The sequence below is a fragment of the Chinchilla lanigera genome, unplaced genomic scaffold, assembly GCF_000276665.1.
Source record: "Chinchilla lanigera isolate Chin_1 unplaced genomic scaffold, ChiLan1.0 scaffold00073, whole genome shotgun sequence".
In the NCBI taxonomy this organism is placed as follows: Eukaryota; Metazoa; Chordata; class Mammalia; order Rodentia; family Chinchillidae; genus Chinchilla; species Chinchilla lanigera.
In genome coordinates this window covers 6,367,721-6,394,913 of record NW_004955474.1, presented here as the reverse complement: position 1 = coordinate 6,394,913, position 27,193 = coordinate 6,367,721, and the positions used below count along the sequence as shown (strand labels likewise).

Sequence of the window (27,193 nt, the reverse complement as noted above, 5' to 3'; positions counted from 1 at the left end):
TTGATGTCTGAGCTACATCTTCCTGGGTAAGCATGAGAGCTTGTCCCCCTGAGGAGCATTAGGATAGTGCAGGTAGAGACTGTTCATCTTCTCTTCATGGAAAAGGAGCAGCACACAAGATTCAGGAATGAAAGGTCCAAGAGCACATGTGTTTGGACTTCTCAACCCATTGGTACTTAGAGACCCACAGTCCAGGGCAGGTGACAAAAACTAAGATTGGTGAAACAGGTTGCTGCTGCTGATGGAAGACCCCATGTGTCCATAAGAAATAAGGAACCATTAAAGAAATTTAAGCAGAGTCAGATGAACAGCAGACAACAGACAAGACAGGACTTCAGTGCTGACTGAATCTATGCAACGAGGCAGGAAAGTGTTTGAGCCCAGTGGTCCCTTTCTTCAAGGGCAAGACCTGCGGTGTCAGAGAGAGGCTGAAAAGCAAATAAAGGTGAAAGGCAACAAAGTTCCCAAATGTAGGAATCTGCAAGCTGTAGCTTTATTAAAAGAATAGCCATGTGATATTAAGGTTATAAAAATTTATTTCAAATGTGAAAATATAAAAACCACTTACATATAAAATTTAAGAGTATGGATCCATCCAAATTTTAAGTTCTAGTTTTATAAATGTACTTAGGTTGGAGATGATAGTCACAGGCATAAATATGAAGAATATTAATCCTTAAGACAATGAAAATATAGGGGAAGTTACTATTTTGTCCCTGATAAGCACAGAACTGTCATATCCAGAGCTATGGATGCCCTAGAAGCCAGTTCCGCAGCAGCAGGCCTAGGCATTACATGGTCATGAGCAGCATCTGGAGAAATGGCCATGTGATTTCCTCCTAACCAATACAACCTGAGGGGACATGAAAAGAGTTTGCCGGGACAACCTCCAAGAAAGGGCTCTTCAGGCCTGTGAAGCAAACAGAAAAGACTGCTCATCTCCTTCCGGTTGTGACCAGGTCTGAAGGAGCCCAGGGAATACCTACGGTCATCGTGTGACCAGGCCAAGAATGAAGCCAACGCTCAAGATGGCAGTACAGAGAGAGGGAAGGAGCCTGGCTCACTGGTGACACCCGGCTACTGGACCCTGCCCTCGTTGAACCTCTCGTGTGGGGCTATAACTTTTCTTATCTTCCAAGCCATTTGAATGAGGGTTTCTGTTACTTGCAGCCCAACACTTCCCAATTGAAATGAGAACAGCACAGGAAAATTAAACACTAACCAGTGGCTATGCTGTATTGGATGTTCTCTAAGGGTCCTCCTCTTGGTAAATCAATCTCACTTACAGTCATTCAGAAACTTTGACGTTTACACAGTCCCTTCCCTCTGATTATCTTCACCAGCGTTTGATGCACTCACATATAACCAGCTGTCCTCTCATAAACTACTACTGGCAAAGATAAATGGGACAGAGGGGAGAGGAGCAGCAGCTGGGCCTTGATCCCAGAGAGAAGTTTCTCTCTCACAACCAGTTTCAAGATTGTGGCTGTAAAATTTCCCCATGGGAGCCCACAGAGATGGCATGCCAAGAACCTGATGGGCTTCTAACAGTTCCTAAAAATAAAACAAGTCAACACTTTCTCAAAGTGAACACTATATCCTCCACGTATCTGTCTCCTGGCCATGCTGACAGCGTTTGTATACATTTTCCATATCCTTAAAAATAGTGCATGCGGAATGCTAAGCATCACGTCTGCCATGTGGTATCATTAGCTACTGTCACCAGCACCGCTCTGCTTAAACCAAAGTCTGCTGTGCTACATCTAGCTCGGAGGGTGTCCCCACGTCTCTGAAGCACCCCCTACCAATTCTGTAGCGGATCTCTTTGCCTTCTGTAGCTCAAGTTTTGCTTTACTCTTATCAATGCATTTGAAATAGGTATGCATTTCGTGTTCATAAACAAGCAGCAACTTTGGCATTTTTTATCACAAAAAACCCATACGAGAAAGCAGGCAAGCCCAGTGAGCTTCCTGGGCGGAGAGACTTTTCTGTCAAAGCCGGCAGGGTCTGGTCATCCACCATCTTCAGAGTTTCACCATTGAGTTGGACCGACCTGCAAAGAGGAAAGATAAACTTGAGTCAGTCACACTGTGCAAGCCTACAACACTAAAGTGTTGTGTAATCTTTTAATTTTAGACCAAAATTTGGTCTGTAGCAGTGTATGTTATATAATGAGTATCCTACCACGTCCATGGTATTTGACCCAGGTGATCTGTGAGCTACCGTGGAGAAGAGTATTGGACAGAGACCTCCTGGCCTGCCAAGCCTGAAATATTTACTATCTGGCCCGTAGCAGAAAACAGAACATACATATGTATGCTCGGTAATGTGGCTGAGGGAGAAAAAGGGGAAATAGGATATATCTTGTGGAGTTGTGGCAATTTTACTTGGTGGAAAATAATTGAAAATATTTTATATAAAACAAATTGAGATCCCTGTGAAATAGAATGTAAATTTCTTAAACTTAAAATGATAGTCACAGATGTTTCCTATCAATTTGTCCATAAACTATTTAACTCCCCTCCTCGTTCATTACCAGAACATTTTGGCAGAATGTATATTACTATAATGAAACAAAAAAATAATGCTGTTTGGCAAAAACAGAAAAATGTCTATTTTCTGTGTATTTCACTGTTGGAATTCAAAACCTGAGTCATCAAATGAAAAAAAAAATGCACACAGAACAGACACTCCTATCACTTTAGAATGTCGCCAAAGCCTATTTTTGCTTATGGTTTCCTGATTATGGTCATGACATTTCCTCCCTGACCCCAGCAGAAAAACTGTTATGCTATATAGGTGTCAGTACAAAAGCCGACAGCTTTGGGCTTCCCCTGCAGCACAGCCATGGCTTTGTTACTGATGTGTCTTAGGTTACAGAAACCAGAGCTCAGCCTCTAACCCAGAAACAATAGAAACCGGTCTTTCCTCTTCGTGACCCTTAGTTGGGGTAGGGGATGAGAGCTCCTGAAAAAAATGAAAACGACACGTCATGCTGCAAGGAAACAACAAAATAACAGGGCAGAACTAAATAAATAAACTAATAACTCCGACCACGGCGTCCTGTGTAGCCACTGAAATTAAGTAGTAGGTGAACGTTAACTGGCGTGAATAAATAATGGAGCATGTTACAGTTTGAAAAAAAAATAAAGGGGAAAATAAATAAAGGAAGAGTACCTGGTGCTAATAATGCTTGTCTATGGGGGACAGGACGGGACAAGCAGACTCACACACCCCTGAAGACAGCACACACATAGCATTTGCCAAGACGGGCAAAGAAGGGGAGAACTGTATAAATCTTCACCTCTTACAGACCACTGTGAGAACGGCCATGATGAAGACAGCTCTCTCCAACACACACGGCAGAGAACCCTTAACATGTTCATATGCCTTGCTCTGCAAGACTGCATGATCCTCAGTTCTCTAGTGGGTGTGTACGTTTATAAGATGTATTTCAGTGTTAGCCTAAAGACCAAATTTTTTGTTTTTTCTTTTTGAGACCATGTAGTTCATGGCCTTGAATTCACTATGTAGCCCAGGCTGGTCTTAAGCTTACATCAATCCAAAAACCAAAATGTTTTACAACCAGGTTCAAATAATACATCTAGAATGTACTGGCCATTGTTTCTCACTCTAGCTAATAAACCCCATTTAAATGTTATAAGAAAGTCACATCCAGGTCACATAGCAGGGTATTCTATACCAGCCTGCATGCCCCTAGTAAAAATCATATAAAAATATATATATATTTTTTTTCTTTTTTGAGAACTAAGCAGTTCAGGCTGGCTTTGAGCTCACTTTGTAGCCCAGGCTGGTCTTGAACTCTCAACGATCCTCCTGCCTCAGCCTCCTGAGTCCTGGGATTACAGGTGTGTGCCACCATGCCTGGCATAAAGGTAAATTTTGGTTTAGCGATTGTGTTCCAAGAAATAAGTCTTTTCAGAGCTAATCATCTAAATGCATTGAATGGATGTGAACTATTTTTTAAGAAGCTAGTTTGTGTTCATCTCCTTCTGCTTTGGATTTCTGAGTTATGCTTTTATTCATACATAAATTTCCTGAATATTAAAAACACCATTAAAACCTGAAATACTTACCTTTTTTGGCTCCCTATCAAACTCATTTTGATAAACATCAATAGATTTATTCCAAGTTTGAAATGAACAAGGAAAATTACTCACTTGGAAAGTAATCCATCCGGGCCCGCAGGTTTTAGAAGGTACTTATCCACTTCTTTGTTAAAAAAGCGATAGGGTAATTGCAAGCGCTTGGTCACGTTACAGAGGTTTAAGGCATACAGAGTCAAATCTCCTTCTTTATACTTTGGACTAAAAGAAAACAGGTTAACTCAGTAAAGATATTTACTGGAACTTAAGGAAATAAGAACTTAAGGAAATAAGATCCATTATAAATAGGGTAATAGATACTAAGTATTAGTATTCATAATGATGATGGGGCCTGTTCATATCCTTCGTGTTAAAGATAATTAGCCCACTTGTGTGGTCTTATTTTGAAAATATCATTGAAAAGTTGTTCTTCCCACTGCCGTTTTCTGAGCCCGAGCTCTGAGATCTTTGCTCCTTTGCCAGGCTGAATTTCTAGAAAGACCACGCATTTTTACATATAGGAAGGTTAAATGGTAAAATGTAAATTTTGACAGCTCATATGAATTCAAATTGTGAATTGTACAAACAGGAGCTATTCCTAGCTTTAGAACAAATAAGAAAAGTACATCTTTGACATTTTTCAAAACGTATCCATTCCAACTATTCCCCTACTACCTCATAGAGGAGCCCTATTCAGAGAACTGTCAGGCACTGGAAATCAGAAATTCTATGTGGTCTTTCATGCTAGAAATAGTATTTTAGTATGGTCCTATTGGGAAGGACAGATTGAAAGTCAAAAGAAGAGAAAATCCCTGAGATTTAGGAAACACTTTTGCTACCTAAAGCCAGAGGTTGCAGCAATAAAATTCTGTCTAGCATCTCCAACTCTACAGCTGTGCAACTTTTCACAGTAAGATTTCTATCGTTCCTGTTTGCTTTCTCTTGATTATTTTGTTCTTTAGTAAATTTATCACATGATGCAAGGAAATAAGTATGTTCAGATAACTGTTTGTTTGTATTAACTCTTTCTCACATTTATATTCACTCATAACCCTTCAATGAATTGTTTGTATAAATATCATGTTGCTTTCTTTCACTTGTATTTCACTATTATTTATTACAATTCAGGAGATAGCTCCATTATACGTTAGGACCATTAAAATCATTATCCAAATCTTAGCGGGACTGCCAATGCCCATATTCAACCAATGCTTGTATTTTTTGTTGTTCTTTTGAAGTTAAATTCTGGTATCATATCGCTATGAATATAAAAAACCAAAACAAAACAGGAAGAAGAGCCCGGAGACACCCGCCGACACACCACACTGAAATTCGATGGCTGTTCCCGGTGTCTCACACTCACTGGTTGTTGTTGGTGCAATGAAGGTACACGCGGAGCTTGCCGTGGTCAGGGCCCTTCACGCTCACAGTGAACACCGTGCTGCCCACCAGCTGCTTGAACAGAAGAGACAGCCAATAATCCTGGTGTGATGCGTGGGGAAGGAGAGACAAAAGGAGATCGTTGCTTATTTTCTTATTCTTATTTTAACAAAACCAACAGAAGACGAACAGGTATTCTACAAAAAGGGTAGCTGCTACTCTAAGGGCATTTAAATATTTTTTTTTTTTTTGGATGCTGGTAACCACCATAAATTTGAGGGCAGTTGTTTTGTTTGCTGTTCCCTTCTATCCCTGGAGTTTTCTGTTTCCATAATTCAGAGGGCCATTGCCAGTAGAAGGCATATTTCAAGAACGCAACCCTCAGAACATGTACATAGTCTTGGTGGTCTTTCATCCCAGAACCCAAAGCAGAGCCCAAAGGACAACTCAGACACACAACTCACACGCATGCATACACACAAGGACATAGCTTTTAAATAAAGCTTGTTTGTTTAAGAAACAAGTAATTTCCTCTAAGACCTTCTAGTCCTCCTAATAAAGTAATGGATTAGGCAATCATCATCACTAGCTATCAAGTCCAGAAGAGAGACAGACATTATGTGCTTCCTGACAGAAGAATGCAACATCATTTGTGAGAATTCTTGTCAAAATTAGAAATTTTTAATAAGCTCAAGCTTCAGGTTTCCAGGAAACATGGGGAACAGAAGAACACGGCAAATGACATGACAGGAATAAATTTAGCAAAACCAAGAACATAGGAAACCCTATAGAACAAATTACCCAGTGTCTTTTTCTTTTTTTTTCTTTTCTTTTCTTTTCTTTTCTTTTCTTTTCTTTTCTTTTCTTTTCTTTTTTCTTTTCTTTTCCTGTCTTTTTGAGACAAGGTCTCACTATGCAGTTCAGGCTGGGCTTGAGCTCACTTTGTAGCCCAGGCTGGTCTTGAACTTGCAATGATCCTCCTGCCTCAGCCTCCCAAGTGCTGGGATTACAGGTGTGCACCACCATGCCCAGCCTCAATTTCTTTAATTAATAAAGTACAAAGAATAAAAGAGAGGGAAGAGAATTTAAACATATTTTTCCAACACCTTGGGAGGCTGAGGCAGAAGTATTACAAGCTTAGCCTGAGTAACATAGTGACTTAGAGAAAATTGTCTCAAAAAACAGGCTGGGATGGGGACATAGCTCAGTATGAAGGCTATGGCTCAATCCCTTATAACACTCTCTCTCTCTCTCTTTTTTTCTCTCTCTCTCTCTCTCACACACACACACACACACACAGAGTTAAGAGACATATCAACCAAATGTAATATATGAATTTTGGATTCTGATTTTGAATAAATAATATTTTAGACAATAAAGAAACATGAAACAACTAAATATAGTCAAATAATTCTTGTTGAAAACAGATATCCTCAAATGCCATTTTATACTATACAAATCAAGGTCTTACTTTTTATGGATTCCATCTTAATTTTCAGAGATACATATTTTTAAGGTGCAATTTTGGATGAAAGACTACATTTCCTGCTTTACTACCAGGTATTGTTAGAGATAGGGTAGAATGATATTTTATTCATAAATATCTTGAATATGATTAACTAGAAAATCAACTATTTTAAAAAATAAATACATAGGTCATGGATTTTTTGTTTGTTTGGTTTTTGAGACAAAGTCTTGCTGTGTAGTTCAGGCTGGCCTTGAACTCACTATGTAGTCAAGGCTGGCCTTGAACTCATGGCAATCCTCTTGCTTCCCAAGTGCTAGGATTACAGGTGTATGCCACTACACCCAGCTGGTACTGGCTTTTTATAAAGTTAAATAAATTATGATTTTTTTTTTTTTTTTTTTGGTTTTGGTTTTTCTCCGGTACCGGGAATCGAACTCACGACCTTGTGCTTGCCAGGCAGGTGCTGTGCTGCTGAGCTAAATCCCCAGCCCCCATAAATTATGATTTTGTGACATAAAAATGGAGCTTTGGATTCAATAGCAATTTTAACTTCGGTTCACTTCACAAAACATTTTTGATTCAAGATTGTAATTTTGTAAAACGAGCCATAAAATTTCAAATCATCCCTTTATGAAGAATACCAACAGCATTCTGCAAATGGCCCACATGTTAGTAAATTACTCCCGGATTTTGATCTCTTCTCTTGAGACACAAATATGTTCGACAGGATCGTCTCTAAGGTTTCTCTCAACTCATCCTCCCATGGCCAGGCTACTTGTGGGTAGGACTGACTGTTCCCTGGGGTTAGAACCAAGGGTCCCCAGATCTTCTATCTATCCGTGGAAACAGAGAATTAGCAGTCACTCACAGGTAGAGGTTTGAAGTTTTCATCCACTAAGTGGTAGTTTCCAGCACCAAAGAGCACCTGTCTCATCACCACATCGATGCCCATTTGCGCCGACAGGCCCAGTTTATCCAGCCACCTGGGACAGAGCAACACCCAGCTTTGTTCAGGTTTGAAAACACAAAGCACTCCGTGCTACTTACACACTATCCTTCCTTGCTCACCTACAGAAACCCAGAAGTGTGGCGTTAATGATAACTAAGCCACGAAGCGCAACGGCCACTAAGTGTGGCAGTGGACTCTCCACACTGTCCCACACTTGAGCTTGAGGGCAGAGCCCCGAGGACTCTCCCATCCAGGCCAAGACGACAGCTACAAAGCAGACAGCCCCACAGACAAGTTCTCACTCTGCAGCCCACCCTAACACGTGCAGTGTGTGAGGACCGAAGAGAAGACTGCAGTCAGAAGACTGCAGTGGGCAAAACACTAAATCAGCAGAGTCTCAGGTAAGGTGTCATGGACGGCTCAGCTCATCCCACCTGCCCAACTCTTCAGCTAATGGCAAAGCGGTATCTCTGTTCTCGTTATTCCTCGTGCCCTCCCGAGCATAAAGGATCTGTGCTTTATTCTAAATTGGTGTCAGCAAGCATGGGGAGGGGGACAAAGAGCAAGCTCTCAGGGTGACACTGCGGAACTCTCGACCAAGACAGCGGGACAGTTGCGTGTTCAGTATAAGCAGGCTGCAGGTAAAGCAATCAAGCTTGTGGCGTTCCACGCTGAGGTGACTTAGGAGATGTTTAAATTTTGGGGAGTCCCTCTAGTGTGACCTCAGACTTGAGGTTCTAATCTTCTTGGGAATCTACACGCAGGCGCATGCAGTAAGTATAGTTCTCAGAGCCACAGTGCTAAGCGCATTCTTTTACAATGAACTTTTGCTAGAGGAAAGACTCCGTGGCATGTTTTGGGCTGTAATTAAGACCGGAGATGTCTAAACCAGCTCATTATTACAATGATTCATTTGCAAAACCTGTTAACGATGTCCAACCAGCTTAACCCAACCATTTTCTTGCAAATTCTGGCGCGATTTGGGGTTGGGGGGTTCGCCACAAAGCTGCCTTTGACCTTGTTTTTGGCGGGCATTAACGGAAGGAGTCCCTGAGTCAGTGAGGTTCACGCACATGAAGCCAGCTGCAAAGGTATTGGACAGCAGGGGAGCCCCGCCCCCATACGCAGAGCTCGTCTCTCCCAACCAGATCTTCTTGCCGGGTCTGGTCTCCTTCACCACCTGGGAACGGAAAGGTCGCCACGGTAACTGCAAATAAACTGACCGACCACGGTGCTGAAGATTCACAGCCTTCAAAACCCGCGCACCATCACACCCATCTGTCCAACAGAGCTACACAATGTGTCCACAGTCACTTAGGTCCTGGGAAATTATCTTTTTTGGAATAGTAGGGTATGGAAGGAATATAAATAAACTCATTATTATGATCTGTAACTAGTTCTGTTGAAAGGCTATTGGGTTTATTTTTAATTTCTAATCAATATACCTGGGTAAAAGCCAATGCTGAGAAAGAAACTAAAGAGGAAGAGGATATAGTGCTTAGCCTCTAAAATTAGAAAAACACTGCACCGGGCGTGGGCACGCTTGTAATCCCAGCACTCGGGAGGCTGAGGCAGGAGGATCATTGGGAATTGTAGCCTGGGCTACAAAATGAGCTCAAAGCCAGCCTGAACTGCATAGTGAGACCCTATCTCAAAAAGCCCAAAACAATAAATAAAATTAGAAAAAAACGCCAGTGTACACACCTATAGAATTTACAAGTAACTAGACTATAAAAAATAAGGATTCTGTGTTTACAGGAAAAGTATTTAAAGACTATTACCTGTACAATTTTTTGCACTGATACAGTGAAAGTGTCCAACACATCAGGGTTTAGAAAGTCTTCTTTAGTAGCAATGCGACCATTCAAATAGTAGCTGTATTAGAAAATATTCAGGAAAAAAAAACAGGTTTACTTCTGCTTTTAAATCCATTTCAACTTTTTTCTCCTTCCTGCTTTTCTCCTCTCCTCTCCATCGTGAACAAAAGAGCAGGAAGTTCTCCCACAGAGGCACCAAAGGGAAGGGGACATGAGGAAGGGGTCATTTCTCCAAACAATTGGAAACTGGCCACAGCTCCTGGGTGACTCCTCTCTCTTTGGCAAGCAATTGGTCGTAGCTACTTTTATATACCATGAGTTAAAGGTAATGTCCCTTGATCTTTATATAAAATACCACATTACTTAAAAATAACATTAAATTGTTTTATTAATATTAAAATTCTAGCACAATGATGCTTGAAATATTGTTTCTTGTTTGAACTACGAAGCCAATTAGCAGTTGAGTGGAAATAAGTGTTTGAGACCTGGTGATGAATAAAAGTAGCTTTTCTTTCCCCATAATAAGAACAAGAGACGCTTACTGGTGCCATGTAACCGAATCTATCACCCCTCCGCCGGCCTGCAGGAAGCTAGAATGAAAATGTCATTGTGTTACTGAGGAGTCTTCCTACATAAGCACAAAAGTTGCTCAAGAATCTGATTCCCCAAAAGTGAGTGGTTACTATATTAAGCTCAAATACAAACTTCCTAATTCTGATAGCAGATTTCATCATCAGTGCACCCTTGGTCATCTGAGCCAATGGATTTGCTTTTGGCAAACCATGTAGTCAGGTGGCCAGCTCTTTAATAACATGTGGGCTGTTGTGATTTTCCATGAGACAGGAACATTTATTTTTAAGAAAAATGGCTCTGCCAGGGTGATGGCACACCTGTAATTCCAGCACTCAGGAAGCTGAGGCAGGAGGAACTCATAGAGCTCAAGGCCAGCCTGGGCTACATAGTGTGAGGCCAGCCTGAACTGTACAGTGAGACCCCCTGCCCCAAAGGAAGGAAGAAAGGAAGAAAAGAAGGCAGAAGGAAAGAAAGAAAACCAGCCCTGCTCCCTCTAGCTCTTACCTCTGCAGCATCTTAACTGTCTTTCCTCGAGGCTGACCAATATCCGGACCATAGAGTTTTGCATTTTTGAAAGTGGAATTTTGTAGAAGTTTATGCAACTCAATGAAATCTTTTCCTAACTGCCATCCGTCGATGAAAATACCAGCCTTCTTCCGGAAACTGTTAGGTTCTGAAAAGCAGCAATTCTCATGCTAATCACTTGCCTAACTTTAGTTTTTATATAACAGCAAACATACTCCAGCATATAAACACAACAAAACATTTTCCAAATTATGAAATCATGTAACTAAAAGTGAAGAAAGGTCAAACCTTTGTTCACAAAGAAGATATTCTAGAAAATAAAAATTTTAATTATATAACTGAGGCGGAGGGGGTATTAAACAACTTGATGTTATTAATGAGGATATTAAACCAACATATATTTTAAAAATAGTCTACATTCAGTTTTTGTTTTATTTTGTTTGCAGTACTTTGGATTGAACCCAGGGCTTTTGCACTGAGTTATATACCCAGGCTTTTTTTCCCTCCAGCCCTTTTTAATTTTTTGATTTTGAGATAGGCAATGTCTCCAGCTCCACCCCTTCCTTTTTTCAATTTCAGTATGGTCCAGGCTAGGCTTGAACCTGCGATTCTCCTGCCTCAGCCTCCCAAAGTGCTGGGATTACAAGTGTGTGCTACCACACTTGGTTCTATTTAATAACCTAATTTACTTTTTTTTTTGTTTTTGTTTTTTTCTGGTACAAGGAATCGAACTCATGACCTTGCACTTGCCAGGCAGGCCCTATGCCACTGAGCTAAATCCCCAGCTCCCGAATTTACTTTCTTAAAAGGCTGAGGAAAGTCAAGACATTTAATGCTCAGAACAGTAACTGGCATATAGCATGTGCTCATCCATTACTACATTTCATTTTCCACTTTATATCGTTTCAGTGGCTGATACAGTACTATAACAATATTTTGAACATGGAAAGTCATTAATACATTAGTTAGAATTTATAAGTAAGTACCTAGCCAAAAAAAGAGTGAGGGAAGAGACACTTATGAGATTGACCCAGGCAGGATTCTATATTGGCAGCCTCTGGATAGCTTGAGCGTCTACTGAAGGTTGTGATGGGGCTGGTGAGATTAAATGAGAGTTGAGAAACAGGGAAAGGAAAAGAAGAGCAAAGCAAACTACGTGGTTTGCATTTGCTGAGCCCAGCCTGCCACTTGTAAGAGGTGTAAGAGACTCTGAGAATCTCAAGGGAATCTGGGAGCTGGGGAGGTTTCTGACTGCAGTAGTTTGCCCCAACTCAAACATAACTTAAACAGGGATTAGCAATAGGCCCCAGAATATACTAAGGTGTTTTCTCCCATAAGCATTTCCAAAAGCTGTGCCTTGGGGGCTGGGGATTTAGCTCAGCGGCAAAGCGCCTGCCTGGCAAGCGCAAGGTCGTGAGTTTGGTTCCCGGTACCGGAGAAAAACCAAAAAAAAAAAAAAAAGCTGTGCCTTGAGCACTCATAAGGATGTGCCCAGGCTGAAGTATATTTGCTAATATTAAAAAAAAAAAAAAACAACCCACAAGTAGGCACAAATAATGCCACTGGGGAATCGCCTTATTAAGGAAATGTTCCTGGGGTACCTACCATTGCCTAGTTCCCAGGAAATGTCATAGCCCTTGGAAGAGCAGTAGTCCAGGAGCAGCTGGGCGTTAGAACTGTCCCACTGGGAATCCGCTGTTCTTAGCAACTCATTCAGACCAAAGATCAAGTCCAGTCCTGAGCAATTTGCAAAAGAGTACAGCATATCCACGGAGCTTCCTGCAAGAAACACACCACATTCAGTGTCAGGTGGGCACCAGAGAGGACAGCTCTGGATTGACTCTTCCTGGTGAGTTACTATTTCTGCTGTTAAATCGAAGGAATTCCAGGCCTAATGAGTGACCATAAGCATGTCTCAGTGACAGCAAAATTGGGCAGGTAAATTTAAAAAATCCATCTGCCTTCATCACTTCAGCTGATGGGGGTCTCATGGAGGGTTCCAGCAGCTCTGGTCCAACACTTGGGTTTTGTTCAAGTTACCACAGGCAAAGAGGAAACCATAATCCACCTAGGCCAGCCTGTGAGTAGTAGCAGGAATTCACTTTTCATAACCTAAACATCTCTATTTACAACTCAGTGACAAAATATTTGGGTAATTTGAATTATATTTAAGACCATTTAAAAGTCCTAGATATACTTTATTTAGAATAAATAAGGGGCTGGGGATTTAGCTCAGCAGCACAGTGCCTGCCTGGCAAATGGGAGGTTGTGAGTTCCATTCCCGGTACTGGAAAACAAAACCAAAAACAAAACCAAAAACAAAAAACAAACCCACCGCCCCGGAATTTTACATTAAAGAGCTGTCTGTTTCTAGGCCTATAGGGATGTGGTTCCCAAACTATGCTCCAAGCCACCATCCAAAACCACAGTAAATTCTCAGTTGCTAGATTTAGCAACAAAGGTATGGGACACCTAGTTAAATCTAAATTTCAGATAAGTCATGAATGGCTTTTTAGTATATGTATTATGCAAGGATTGGAAAATACTGTTGAAAAAGAAACAAATTATTGTTATCTACCTGAAATTCAAATCCAACCATACCCCCTTATTCACAGGGCACTACCAGGTGTGGTGGTGTATGTCTGTAATCCCAGCACTTTGAAGGCTGAAGCAGGAATACTGCTGAGCATTTAAGGCCAGCCTGTGCTATATAGTGAGTTCAAGGCCAGACTGAACTATACAGCAAGATCATGTCTCAAAAAAACAAAAACAAAACAGAACAAAAACAAACAAAAGAAACCAGGACATTGAAGGATCTTCTAAGTTTGCCAGGGGAAAACATCTGCGGGACATAACAAGAACTATCACTGTTGAGTTGTTTCAACTCAGCACATTAGCAATCAAACTCAGGTTTTTCTCATAACCTAGGTATGCTGTAAAAAAAAAAATTATAGAGGCACTAAATACTATAAGAGCCTGAAATTCCGTATTCTGCTTTTTAGACCATTAGCTTATCTATAATTATTTTTTAAGAGTGGCAACAATATAATTCTAAGTGTTGCCTTTAGGTCAATTATCATATGCATAATAAGTCCTTGTGATATGCACAGATATTTTAGTCATTTGTTAAACAGAAATTTACTCTGAATTCTCTTAGTTTAAAAAAAACCTCCACCTATGTGGCCACCTTCTATAGCTTTGCTCTATGAATGGCTTTGCTTCTGTCTTGCTTCTCAATCTGCAGCCTGGATCCCTTGGATGACCACACTGTGAAACTTGGTTTAACATGCCTGACAGAGGCTGGGGATTTAGCTCAGCGGCACAGCGCCTCCCTGGCAAGCGCAAGGTCATGAGTTCAATTCCTGGTACCCAAAAAAAAAAAACCAAAAAATAAATAAATAAAATAAAATGCCTGATAAGCCCGGCATGGTGGCACATGGCTATAATCCTAGTACTCGGGAGGCTGAGGCAGGAGGATCATTGTGAGTTCGAGACCAGCCTGGGCTACAAAGTGAGCTCAAGGATGGCCTGAACTGCATAGAAAGACCCCGTCTCAAAAATGACAAAAATAAATAAATAAATAAAATGCCTGCTAAGAGACTGCTGAGCAGGAAGACACTGGCAAGCTGTCAGGGTGCTGAGACGTTTGCTGTGTCACCTGCCACCTGCTATCAGGAGTAACAGGCATTCAGGTCCCAGAAGCTCCCGGGTATCATGGCCCTGGGTTCTGTTGGATTGTAGAATCACAGCTGTGGACAGCATGGGCTTTTATTTTTTTTATATTTTTTTAATTTTTTGTCTTTTTGAGACAGAGTCTCACTATACAATTCAGGCTGGCCTTGAGCTAGCTTTGTAGCCCAGGCTGGTCTAGAACTCACAGAGATCCTCCTGCCTCAGCCTCCCAAGTGCTGGGATTACAGGAGTGTGCCACCATGCCCAGTAGCACGGGCCTTTGGAACACTGAGCCCACTCCAAGCCCCCACCCTCTTCTGCCCATGAAGAAACTGAGATGCAAACAAGGTCAGTGCTTCGCCTGACACCACACAGCTCTTTGGTGGCAGTGCCACAGGGTGACTTCTGTGCTCCGCTATAACGAGGCTGCAGGCAGACACGCCATGGAGCCAGGCTGTGCCCTGCACTGGGCCAGTGTGGACCTTACATGTCCGTCCCCTCTGAAGGCTAGTGTGGTAGATGGCCTGGCCCCCAGGTTGTGTTAGAAGGAGGTGGGCGGCCTTCATGAGGGGCCTGGCTGGGGTCTTTAGGTCACCTTGAAGGGGACTGTAGGGCCCCAGGCTTGTTCCCACCCCATGCTCCTGGCCATTAGCTGGACAGTTTTACCGAGCCACACTCTCCCTGCATTGTCACCCAGCACCCCCAATGGAGCGTGAACAAAAATGTGTCCACTGGATCACCGACCGGAACTCCCAAAGCCAGAGCTGAAACGAAGCTTTTCTCTGTGTAAGTTGATTATCTCGGGTAGTGTCACAGTGGCAGGAGCTAGCACACATGGCCTGGAGTTATGAGCCCTGAGACCCCGGTCCAGCTCCCCCACTGACCCTCAGAGGCGATATCTTTATCCATAACATTGTGAAATAACTCAGATGCACAGGCTTAAATATTGCATGCTTTCTCACATGAGAAATCCAAAATATAAACAAAGAGCAAAAGAAAAGATAAGAAGAAGTAGGGAGATCTTTTTCAAATGGGAAGGGGAACAAGAGATCAAGGGGCGGGAAAGAAGATGGAAAATACAGAATTGAAAGGAATAAACGGAAATAGAGCTTTTGTAAATGGAAGGGGACCAAAAGGTAGAAAAAGCAAGGAAGGGTGGGAGGGTAGGAGGCAGAAAAAGAATGAAGATGTGGTATGTCCATCTACCAACTCCCCACGATAAATGTGATCATTATGTACACAAAAGTGTTCTCACAGCTGGGTGTAGTGGCGAACCCCTGGGATCCCAGCACTGGGGAGGCTGAGGCAGGGGGATTGCTGTAAATTCGAGGCCAACCTGGGATACATAGTGAAACCTTGTCTCCAAACAAAACACCCACAATTCTAACATGCCCTGAGAAAAATACTTTTAAAATATTTTTATCCCACAGGACTCCCAGCTATGGACTTATAGTCCCACCTTATCCCTATTCCATGACACCAAAGTTTAGACAATGTGGGTGAAAACTGCTAGTAAACCATTAAAAAAAAAAAAAAAGATGGGGGCCAGGGATGTAGCTCAGTGGCACAGCACTGCCTGGCAAGTGTGAGGCCCTGAGTTCAATTCCCGGTACAAAAAAAAAAAAAGATATAAAGCACTGTTGTTACCTCACCCCCTTACATTTTCAAACAGCATAGAAGTTTTGCATTTTACTTATTTATTTTTATTTATTTATTTTTTGTCTTTTTGAGACAGGGTCTGGCTATGCAGTTCAGGCCGTCCTTGAGCTCACTTTGTAGCCCAGGCTGGTCTCAAACTCACAACAATCCTCCTGCCTCAGCCTCCCAAGTACTGGGATCACAGGCTGTGCCACCACACCCAGCTCAAATCTTGCATTTTAGAGAGTTTACTCAACTGATACCTTACCCTTCCTCCGTTTCTTCATTCTTCTAAATGCTCTTGGAATTTATGGAGCTTGAAATTCTATTAGCACACCTCTATGCACTAACACCCACTGACACCTCTCAGGGTTAAGGCTATACCTTTCTAAGCTCAGCTGCACTTTTAAAGGGGTAGAGGAAGGGGAGGGGGCAGAAGGAGAATGTAGATGTGTTCTGTCCGTGCAGTACCTCCCTACAATGAACGGAATCACTATGCACTGCAAATAGGCCCTAATACAAATAAAAAGGAGAGAGAGAGAGAACCACCCGGCCTGCTTCCTCCCCTAAACAGAAAAAAACAGCAAGCGAACTCACAAATAATTATCTTCTCAATTTTCAAATTCATATCTTACTGTACGAGGGCACAGAAAGGCCCTTGGGAAATGAGGATGACTGAGGTGACACAGTAACCGTGGAGCTGACTTCTCCCCTTGCGCTACCCCATGGAAGCTGACAGAAAGGTGCCCAGCCTTGGAACGGGGTGTTGGGGTGAACAGCTGAGTGACCAGGAGGGGGGCAGGGACAGGAGAGTGAAGCGCTGGCTCTGTAAATATGATTAGTGTCATAAGGGAGTCCCCCTCCTTCCTGCGGTCACACCCAGAATTACAGCCGCACCTTTGCTGCTCTTTCCTGCCAAACAGGTCCACAGCGTGAGTCTGTATGCTTGTGATTGTTCTGTCATCTCCCGCTGAGGTACAGCAGGCCACCCAAGAGGACCTGCATCCGGAGACCCACCTGCACTGTCTAGGGCACAAGTTGCCGGTGTAATCAACACGTCCTCGCCACGCCAGATGTGTGCTGTCTCCTCCACTCTGTGACGACCCTTGGTCACTCAGTCATCATCAGCCTCAGCCACTGACTTCTAAAGTATTTGTCGCTATAGGGGCTGGGGATTTAGCTCAGTGGCAAAGCGCCTGCCTGGCAAGTGCAAGGTCGTGAGTTCGGTTCCCAGTACCAGAGAAAAACCAAAAAAAAAAAAAAAAAAAAAAAAAAAAAAAAAAAGAAATGCAAAGTATTTGTTGCTATGATGGCCAGGCACCTAGACTAAGCCTAGTAGATTTCCAACTATGCTTCTATGACATGCGGATTAAAATGGATAATTTCCAGCCAGAGGTCAAAGTTTCCCATTATACCTTCATATCTGACTTTTATATGAGGAATACACTCATGTTTTCCTTGATTCCCTAGCTCCTGAGAGCAGGACGGGTCATTATTAGTTCATGAGCAGTTGGTTTCTGTATCTCACTGTGTGATTACTAGAAATGTCAGATGAGAGGAAAAAGTAAGAAGTCTGAGTTCAAGATTTCCCAGTAACTTCTTTTTTGATGCTGGTTTTTTGTTTGTTTGTTTGTTTTTTTCTTGTCTGACTTTTTTCCGGTACTGGGAATTGAATTCATGACGTTGCGCGTGCCAGGCAAGCGCTGTGCCACTGAGCTAAATCCCCAGCCCCTGATGCTGGTTTTTGAACCCTGAGCCCCAAGCATGTTCTGCCATTATGCTGTACCCCAGCCCTGCCCCGTAACTCTGGGCAGCATTTAAATATTATTCAGATTTACACGACTGATGCAGGGCATATTAAATTCAAGCCCAAGTCCAACTCATCCAAACCCAAAAGCGCTCGGCTGGAAGACCAGCCAGGGATCACCATTTCTTACTTGAGTAGGTGGTCGTGTTGAACTTTTTCTGGTATTGTTCTCGGAGTAGCAATGTCTCCTGGAACAGCCACTCCGAGCGCAGTCTTTTCTCCACCTTGGAAGGGAGGGACCTGGATTTGCAAAAATCTGCAAGTGGAAGAGAGAACTTAGAGAATTTGTTTTCACAGCAATAAGGTTGAAATACTGGACACCGATTTGATTAGATGTGATATTAGTGAAGCAGGAGGTTCTAGTTATCAGGTGTGACAGCAAGTGCTAAACTTGCTAACTAACCACATAAGAAAAAGCCAAAGGGCTGGGGATATAGCTCAGCGGCATAAGCACCTGCCTGGCAAGCACAAGGTCCTGAGTTCGATTCCTAGTACAAAAAAAAAAAAGCCAAAGAGCAGGTTTCAAAGAAATATTCAGCATCCACTGGACACAGAACATCAGACATGACTTCAGGTTATTTAACAATTCAAAAGCCTCCTAAGAGACTTGAAGTTACCAGGAACCTAATGAAGAAAACATTGTTCAGTTCTGGTGTGGTTTGCTTTCAAAATACAGAGGCATTTGTTACTCAGAGGATGTATGCCCTTAGTGGAATTTCCTCTTGCTATAATGAAGGTAGGACACAATTTTCTTGATGGTACTGGGAGTCGATCCCAGGGCCTTAGCTCTGAGCTATACCCTCAGTCCTTTTTTCTTTCTTTCTTTCTCTTTCTTTCTTTCATTCTTCCTCTCTCTCTCTTTCTCTCTTTCTCTCTCTTTTCTTTCTAATTTTGAAACAGGGTCTCATTGTCACAAAGTTGCCCAGGCTGGGCTCAAAATTGCAATCCTCCTGCCTCAGCCTCTCTGAGTACTGAGGTTCTATGCAGGCACTACTCCATCCAGCTTTTTGTTTCTGAGACAAGGTCTTGCTATGTACTTCAGCCTCGCCTACAACTCAAAATCCTCTGCCTCAGCCTCCCAAGTGCTGGGATGATAAGCGAGACACCACTCTGCTAGTTGGTTACTGATTTCTCTCCATTTCAACTTGGTATCATGCAAACTTCCTGGTCTATAACACATGCACTGGAAACCACCGCCACCCTGCCTGGCAGCCTGCACTTCTTCATCACAAGACAGCAGGGCTGGCCAGGGGCTGTGACTCTCTTCCTGGGAAGCTGCATACTCTGACTGCCCGACCCATGTCTCCAAGGATGGTTCACAGGAACTTGGATAATCCCAGCTGGGACAACTGCTGAGCAGGCAGTTTCCTGTCTGAACCTATGAGACCTTGGGGACGCAGCAGATGGGGAGGGCCAAGTCTAAGCGCACTTATTCAAAGACAAGCCTCCTACCTTTTTCTATTTTTTCTGTGGGCTTCTCTGCCAGTTTTGGCGTACTATTTGACTAACTGTTAAATACATCCTTCCTGAAGAAAAGCAATAGAAGGAAATGCATGATATGTAGAATAATTAAATACAGCTCATTAATATGGATATTATGCTCAAGGAGGTACGCGGTGTACTTAGCAATTGTTCAGAAAAGGATTTAGCTTCCCTTTGATGTCTCACAGCACATCAAGTACATCCTGTAAAGACGCAGAACACATCTTCCTGGCTCCCTAGGGTGGACTCTTAGGAGAGCCAGACCTGCAATATCGGAATCACCAGACAAGCTTGCTAACGTCAGAAGGTGAGAGTGGGCGGGACCCAGAGAACCAAACTGTCAAACTCTCCTTAGGTGATACGCAGAGGCAGTGAAGTCTGAGAAACATCTTCCAGTCAATCAACTCTTGGAATCCCTCTTAGAAGCAGAGTGACCCCACGCCTCCTTGTGAGACCTTTCCCCACATCCCACCTGCACAGCACACATTCCCCAATCTGTGTGCCGCAGCTGGAGGAGTTCCTGAGTCTGATGTCTTCCTACCCACTTGCTTCCTCCACCAGCTCCACCTGGGCTGTACCCTGCTCTATTTATAGCACCCTTGGCTCTCAGCCGGCCCAGCACACCTTGCCTGGGAGGTAAACACCAGGAGAAACCTGCCCCGGACTCCTTCCTCTGTAACTGTCTCCACTCACCCGTGAACCCTTTAATCTGTTGTTAGGTATAAACAGCAACACATTTCTGAAATACTCTCAGGATGAATCCAAGTTAATAATAACATATAACCCTTAAAAAGTTTCACCTTGCTTGACTTGAGATGGCCAGCAACTCCTCTCTTCAAAGGTTGGTTCTTTCTTAGGGTCAAAAATGAGGAAGTCTGTCTTGGTGCCACCAAATCTCAAGTACGCAGGAGCCAAACCTCTGGCCAAAGTCCGAAGCTTGGAAGAACTGCGAAGAACACAAGCAAGGAACTTTCGTAATTTTTTCCAAGGCAGTTCAGCCAAGCACTTTTACTTCCTTTCTCCCGGAGGACCTATTTCTTAACCGCCAGCAGTTACTTTGCCTGAGGACCCTAGAAAGTGGTGGATAAAGTCGAGACAGATTTATGTATGGAAAGAATAGTTTCAGTCTTTGGTTGAACGCTGCGGGGAGGGCGGCGGGTCTCAAGGTTACTCTTGAAGAGCACCTTGGAAGACAGAAGCACCACTTGCTGAGATGAGGAATGGGTGTAGATTGGAGGTGGAGATGAAGGCGGAAGGGGCACAGGGGTTCAGTTGTGTAGAACTGAAGATGCCAACGGGCTACTGACGCCAAATTTCCACCTGGCCCTTGGCCGCGTGCGTCTGGCACTCAGGAGACACGTTTAGGCTGGGGAGAAGATGGTCCGTCCTCAGCTGTTAGTGAAGCCAGTGACTACAACCCCTAACACCGCCAAAGCTGGCATGAGGAACGTCCCCAGAGAGGATCGCTTTGGCCAGGCCTCCATTCTGGTCATTAGCAGCTGAATGCGTCTGATGACAGGGCAGATGTACTTGGGTTTGTGTGGATGGTTTCTGGCTGCAGTTGACAGTTGGCAAAGAGGTCAGTGCTCTTCAGGAAGTAGGGGGAAAACCAGCACCTGGAAAAGGAGCTGTGGCATCCAAAGGTGGCCTGGGTTGGATACCTGGGGACCGGTGTCTGGTCCGCAGAGGTGCGGACTGGAGCGTGTGGGAGGCTCCCTACTGCATGTCCCTGCCTGACACCTTCATGGCATTCGCCACTCTGCACCTGCTGTCCTGCGTCTCCTTGGTTTCCTATCTACCCCAGCCCTACACTGACAGCAGAGACTGTGAATGTCTGGCTTTTCACAATCTCTCCAGGACAGAGACCCAGCCAGCACACAGCTGGTGCTTAATAAATACCTTGAAGGAAATGAACCAGGTAGACCACCTGACGAAAGGGCAAGGAGAGGCCAAAGATTACTTTGTGGGCAACACTGAATTAAAACCCAATGTTACAGCAGCTCTTGCTGCAAAAGGAAATCACAAGCCTCAAAGTTTTGGTGTAAAAGACCTTTTTGTTTCTCTTCTGTGCGGTGGAATGCTTTCATATTTTGAGAATACAGTATTGATCCTCCCCGACAAAAACCAGATTTAATGCAGCTGCAAAACTTGCCATAGAAAAGAAATTGGGGGCAATCCATGCAGGACCCCACCTGTCTCAGGAGCTATTCTTACCCCCCATTTCCCCATTCCTATTTCCCATTCCTTTGCTCCAATAAATTTTCCTACTCCTAAAAAAAAAGACGAATTGGTCAGAGGTGCAGTATTTCAGTCATATACAGGAAAGAGGAAAGGAAAAGGACCCAGCACCGCTGTGACTCGGAAATAACAAAAGAACTCACGACAGCAGCTGCAGCCTTTCCCGTTCCAGACAGTGCTCTGGGAGAACAAGACCCTGCAGGCGTCTTTACGTTTGCGCTCAGTGGTAAATTGCTTACCTTTGACACAAAAAGCAGAGGCGGTTTATTAAAATGCACTAAATATTGAGAAATATTTTCCCTTTCCAGATTGGGGGGTCCTCCCTGGGGATTCCAAGAGGAGAAATTAGGGTTGGCCTAAGTCAGGGCTGGAATTTCGGCAGGAGAAACAATGGGGCAGGGGCTTGGGGTTACCATGGCAAGAGGGTTTGAACGATAAATCAAGAAGCCCAAATCAGATGAGGAAACAGCAGAGCAAAGCAGAAGCTGCCCAGTGGATGTACTTTAAAAGGCGGTTGTGGGAACTATCTGACCATAAGGAACTGAGGCCAGGGAGCTGTGGTGTAACAAGGCCGGGATATAAGTTTTCAGAAGTGAGAAGGCTGTTAGTCACGCAGGGAGTCGGGCTGGGCTGTGCAGAATGCAGTGAGGCCAGGTGCTGACCAGCCAGGGACGGGAGAGAGGTGCCCGGGTATTAGTGATGGCCAGCGTCCACGCTACGAATGCTCCCACCGTGGCCGGTTTCAAGATAGCAGTGTGATGTCCCTTGGTGCCGGAGAAGAAAAGCGCTCACCTCCCGAGCTCGTACAAGCTGACTCCACTGCAACACTGGGTGAAGATTACAACTAAGGTGTGGGTGAAGAAACAGAGAGACTACTCGGGCGGACCTGAAGTCATCTAGATGACGGTGGGACTTGAAGGTGATAGGAGAAGTAGGAGGGGATAGCACGCAATGACAAGGAGCGTTGGATGAGACCCTCCCGGTGGATTTGTGACAACCACCTCTAATAAACACTGAGTCCGAGAGGAGAGTTTCATGCACACTGCATGGATTTTTCCCAAGTCTCAGGACAGCCCAAGGTAATGGGTGTTGTTATGATCCTCACTTTACAGACCAAGGACCTCAACAAAACGCAGCTAAGCAAACCTGCCCAAGGTCACGAGTCAAGGGATCTGAACCACAGCTCTAACTAGGGGCCAGCACCTCAGGCCTGCCCTCAGGATCAGAAAAAGGACTGAACTCCGGCAGAATGCGCAGCCTGTCCTCAAGGAGTGACAAGGGAAGAGGGCGCCTGCGGAGACGTGCCCCGTGTGAGCACAGAGGACAGAGCAGGGTCGCCATGCCAAGGGCTTTGGGGGTGCAGAGGAAGGCTGGGGAACACCAAGAGCACAGCCAGGCGTCAGACCGGGACTTTTCTCAGCCCTCGGTCTCTCTTTGCCGGTCGCTGTTTCTGCCAGCAGCAGATGCATGGAGGATCTGTTGCTCTTTCCGTCAGTTATGAAAATGTGCTCTTCCCATGGCTAACACATGCTTTTCCAAATACGAAGGGCTACTTTGCCCATGAAGATAGCTGAATCTAATTGTTGCAATTCATTTCTAATGAGTATTTATCGGGTTGACAAAAGCCAGCAGGACCGTGTCACTAACACTCTTGCTATGCAGCACCCCTCTCCCCATGCGTGCCACGGTTTCCACACCCAGGCTGCGCTCCACGCCTGGCGTGCACAGAGAGGCGCTGTGTTTGTGGGTGGGAAGCACAGCCGCACTCCCTGGAACGGCAGCCACCAGCTACACAGGGGCCTGAGCTGCTGAGCTGCAGTTCATGGCCTAGGCAGTCAAATACCAGGTCTGAAAGAAGAAATACTGGGGCTGGGGATTTAGCTCAGTGGCAAAAGCGCCTGCCTGGCATGCGCAACGTCGTGAGTTCGGTTCCCCGTACTGGAGAAAAACCAAAAAAAAAAAAAAAAAGAAGAAGCAATACTGAGCATCTCAGGAGTAGCTTATATTGATCACACGCAGAAATGATGATAGTTTGGATCTACCGAGCTGGATAAAATTATTAAACCATTTCACCAATTTCTTTGTACCTTTTGGAATCGGTGTACTTGAAAATTTTAGATTACAGATGTGCTAGCATACGAGGCTCACATTATATTTTATTTTGCTTTCTATTTCTAGGTCCAGGGCTTCTTGGGATTCTGCATAAAGTCAGGCTAAGGAAGCCGTTTGATGGGCTGTTGATTAAGGCCCCCTTCGGGAAGAGAGAATAAGAAGATGCTCTTCTTCAGTTGCTCTAAACTGTTCCATCATTGGCATTTCAGTTTTGTGTACTCTGAGTTCTGTGGCTACAGATGCGGAAGAGCCCACTTGTCACCTTGGGAAGCTAGAGTGAAGCCATCCGCCTCGATATGCTCGGACTTCTGTTGAGAACCTCGGAAATTCAAGCTCTGATCCCTCCTACCCTCATGCTAGTGCTTCCTTTGATCACACTGGTCGCTCAAGTTGTCTCCAGATGATTTTTTTTCTCATGTGCCTTGTCCTGTTTCCTTTTGAAAGAAAATCTGCTTTGCTTTCTTCTGCATACAGTGTCCCCGTGACCAGAGTCTGGTTCTAGACTGCTTTCCTTCGCCGCCTGGCTGACCATGGCCAAGTTACTTGGTCTCCTTGAGCCTCGGTTTCTTCATGTTTAAAATGTGGATGATAACAGATCCGCAGGGCTGTAGCCAGGCCCGAATGCACTGGCACCCAGGAGGAGCTGTGAACAGGGCCCGGCAAGAGACACAGGCTCAGAAAGCACTGCCACTTATTTCATCCTCACCTTCCTCACTACTTCAGTATGTGCCATCCCAATCCACACACCTTCGCTTTGGGGACCTGAGAAAAACCCATCTTGCTTTCCTCTGCAGTGCACAGACATTAAATTTAGTGTAGCCTCGTGTCTTGGTTACTTTTTTCTTATTGCTGAGACAAAATACCCGAAGCCCAAAATTAAGAAAGGAAAGGTTGCCGGGCGTGGTGGTGCACGGCTGTAATCCTAGCACTCAGGAGGCTGAGGCAGGAGGATGGCGTGGTGGCATACTCCTATAACCCCAGCACTTGAGAGGCTGAGGCAGGAGGATCATTGCGAGTTCGAGACCAATCTGGGCTCCAAAGTGAGCTCAAGGCCAGCCTGAACTGCATAGTGAGACCTTATCTCAAAAAGACAAAAAAAAAGGAAAAGTTTATTTAGCCGAGTTTGTGGAGGTTTCAGTCTGTAATTAGCTGGCTCCAAGGCAGGGTGGCATGGTGAAGGGCAACAATTCGAGGTGACAGAAGACAGCAAAAGCAGCAAGAGCAAAATGGAGGGAAGAGCAAGCCTCTTTTCCTCCCTTATATTGTAAGCAGGCTGCCGGCCCCCTAGGCTGGGTGTAGCACTCACACCATCTCTGTCCCCTCCTTTTGCACAGGATGAGGATGTTTACCAAGTGAGGACCCTGGCCCCCTGCTGAGTTGCTTAGTTAAACTTCTAAACTTCTCACATTCACACAGTGTATCAACCATGACACCTCCCAACATGGCTGCCCACCCCACAGCTGCGCTGCCACCCTGAGAAGATGGACCTCAGCCCTGGTTTTGCAACAAAGTCTCAGGTCGGGAGAGGGAGTTCCTGCCTCTTCTGTCTTAGCTAAGAGCAGGGAGACAGGGACTGGTGGGTGGCCTGGGGAGCAGGTGTGGAGGACGTCCCCCAGGGAAAGGGGCCACAAATGGCCAGGGGCCAGCCCTGGAGAGAAGCCTGCAGAGGCAGTAAGGCAAAAGGAAAAGCGCAGCAGACAAACAAAACAAGGCAAGAGACACTCATGTCTACTGCCTGCCCTGTGTTCTGGGCTCCTCTGTGCTCTCTGGTCTTTAGCAAGCACAGGGGCAAGAGGGAGGAAAGTGCTGGAAGCCAGGAGACGTGCTAGGAGGACCAAAGGCATAGCTCTCACTGCCCTGCAGACTAGAAGGTCCCCGTGTTCAGGTGGGCTGCGAGTTCACTGTGGCTGACTCCTCCGCTGAGCGATCGGGCCTGGACACTGAAAGCCTCCTGCAGGTGTTTCTCTTTCCTGGGCTCAGGTGTACACGGCCTGCAGCCTGAACTTGAGGCCTCACGTTTCAGTCAGTGGACATCTACTTCATGCCCATTTTCAGGAAGGCAATCGTCCCCCAATGCCCGGGGTCCAGGGTGCCTGTCTCTCTCTCATCCGCCAACCACCGCTGGGTCAGCTTCCTACCCCTACGGGGAAGGCCGAGATGGCTCCTCCCCAGCGGGAAATTCTCTCTCTTCTGCCACAGGGAAGGGACGGGCTAAGGATCATCGAAAGAAACAGAAAAGTGGCCAACAGTACCAAACACTCACCATTCCCCAGAAAGAAACAATCACGCTAAACTCTAAACACTGCGTCAAACACTTATGACCTCATCAAACCCTCGTCTCCCAGACGAAGGTTCTAGAAAGTCCACTCTGTCAGAGGTGGCTGAGAAACCTGTAAAAACCAAGTCACCCAGCCCTACCGCACACAGCTGGGGCCAGGTGTGTGGTCTGACTGCCCAGGCTGTGCAGGTGCGGTCCTCCCTGGAGGCTCCAGGGCCCCGGGTGACTTTGTGCTGGCCCTGTAGCTCCTCATTTAGGGTCAGTCTACACGGATGGGTGGGAGCCACAAACCTGCCACACGGCTGATAAAGTGGCGGCATCACTCGGCAGCTCACTTTGGAGAGACGGCTTCTCCCCGGGGCTCTGTGAGTCACTGCTATGGGCTCCTGTGTCTCACTTATCTAATATTTAGGTTACTGAAAGAATTCAGAGAAATAACACTTATTCTCCTTTGACACCTTTCCCATCTAACTTTTTAAAAAAATACCATCATCCTAATAGTTTGGTTTTTTTTGTTGTTGGTTTTTTTCCAGTACGGGGAATCGAACTCACGACCTTGCGCTTGCCAGGAAGGCACTGTGCCGCTGAGCTAAATCCCCAGCCCTCATCCTAATAGTTTAAAGGAAGACATCTGAACCACCGGTGTCCTCACTCTACCCTTTGGATGTGTCCCAAGGCAAATCCAAAGCTCCTGCCCTCAGGAGCGCTTGCCCGGGTGCCTGCTCCTGGCCAGGTGGTGCGCAGGTGGCGCCTTCTGGGCGCAGTTCTCCCTCAGTACGCTCAGCTGGCTCAGCCAGCCTGCGCTGAATGAATGGGGAAGGGGAAGCGGCTGGGAGCTGGCCGCGGGAGGACTGCCGCGGGCAGCATCCACACCCCAGAGCACAGTTTCACTGCAGAGGGGAGGGACGCGGCCGGTGAGGGTCGCAGGACAGGGGCCAAGAGGACAGGATGGGACAGAGCGGGAGCCCGTGCTTACCCCAAGAAGGCGAGGAAGCGCGGGTTGGTGGCCAGGTTGGCGTCGATGGTGAAGGACAGGAAGGCGGGGCTCACGGAGCGCAGCGGCCGCGCGGTGGCCAAGTCCAGCGGCACCGAGTCCGCGGCCCCGGCCTGCGCGGCCCCGAGCGGCCGGAGCAGCAGCAGGAGCAGCA

The 27,193-nt window shown here is 45.2% G+C and overlaps 1 protein-coding gene and 1 long non-coding RNA gene across 2 annotated transcripts in view; both read right to left on the bottom strand.

The window, feature by feature from the left end:
- Positions 1 to 518: 518 nt before the first annotated feature.
- Positions 519 to 27,193, bottom strand: part of Hpse (heparanase) — a gene marked incomplete in the record, with an annotated part of 26,929 nt that continues 254 nt past the window's right edge. Inside the window, 12 exon segments of the mRNA XM_013502790.1 lie at positions 519 to 2,053; positions 4,182 to 4,328; positions 5,470 to 5,588; positions 7,823 to 7,937; positions 8,977 to 9,083; positions 9,685 to 9,778; positions 10,263 to 10,310; positions 10,798 to 10,966; positions 12,424 to 12,597; positions 18,066 to 18,191; positions 20,218 to 20,363; positions 27,022 to 27,193. Of these exon segments, the coding sequence (XP_013358244.1) occupies positions 1,894 to 2,053; positions 4,182 to 4,328; positions 5,470 to 5,588; positions 7,823 to 7,937; positions 8,977 to 9,083; positions 9,685 to 9,778; positions 10,263 to 10,310; positions 10,798 to 10,966; positions 12,424 to 12,597; positions 18,066 to 18,191; positions 20,218 to 20,363; positions 27,022 to 27,193 (1,577 nt within the window).
- Positions 23,798 to 26,083, bottom strand: LOC102029506. Its single transcript, XR_263597.1, has 2 exons — positions 26,031 to 26,083; positions 23,798 to 24,410 (listed from the first exon to the last, which is right to left on the bottom strand). It is a non-coding gene; the product is annotated as an uncharacterized LOC102029506 (long non-coding RNA).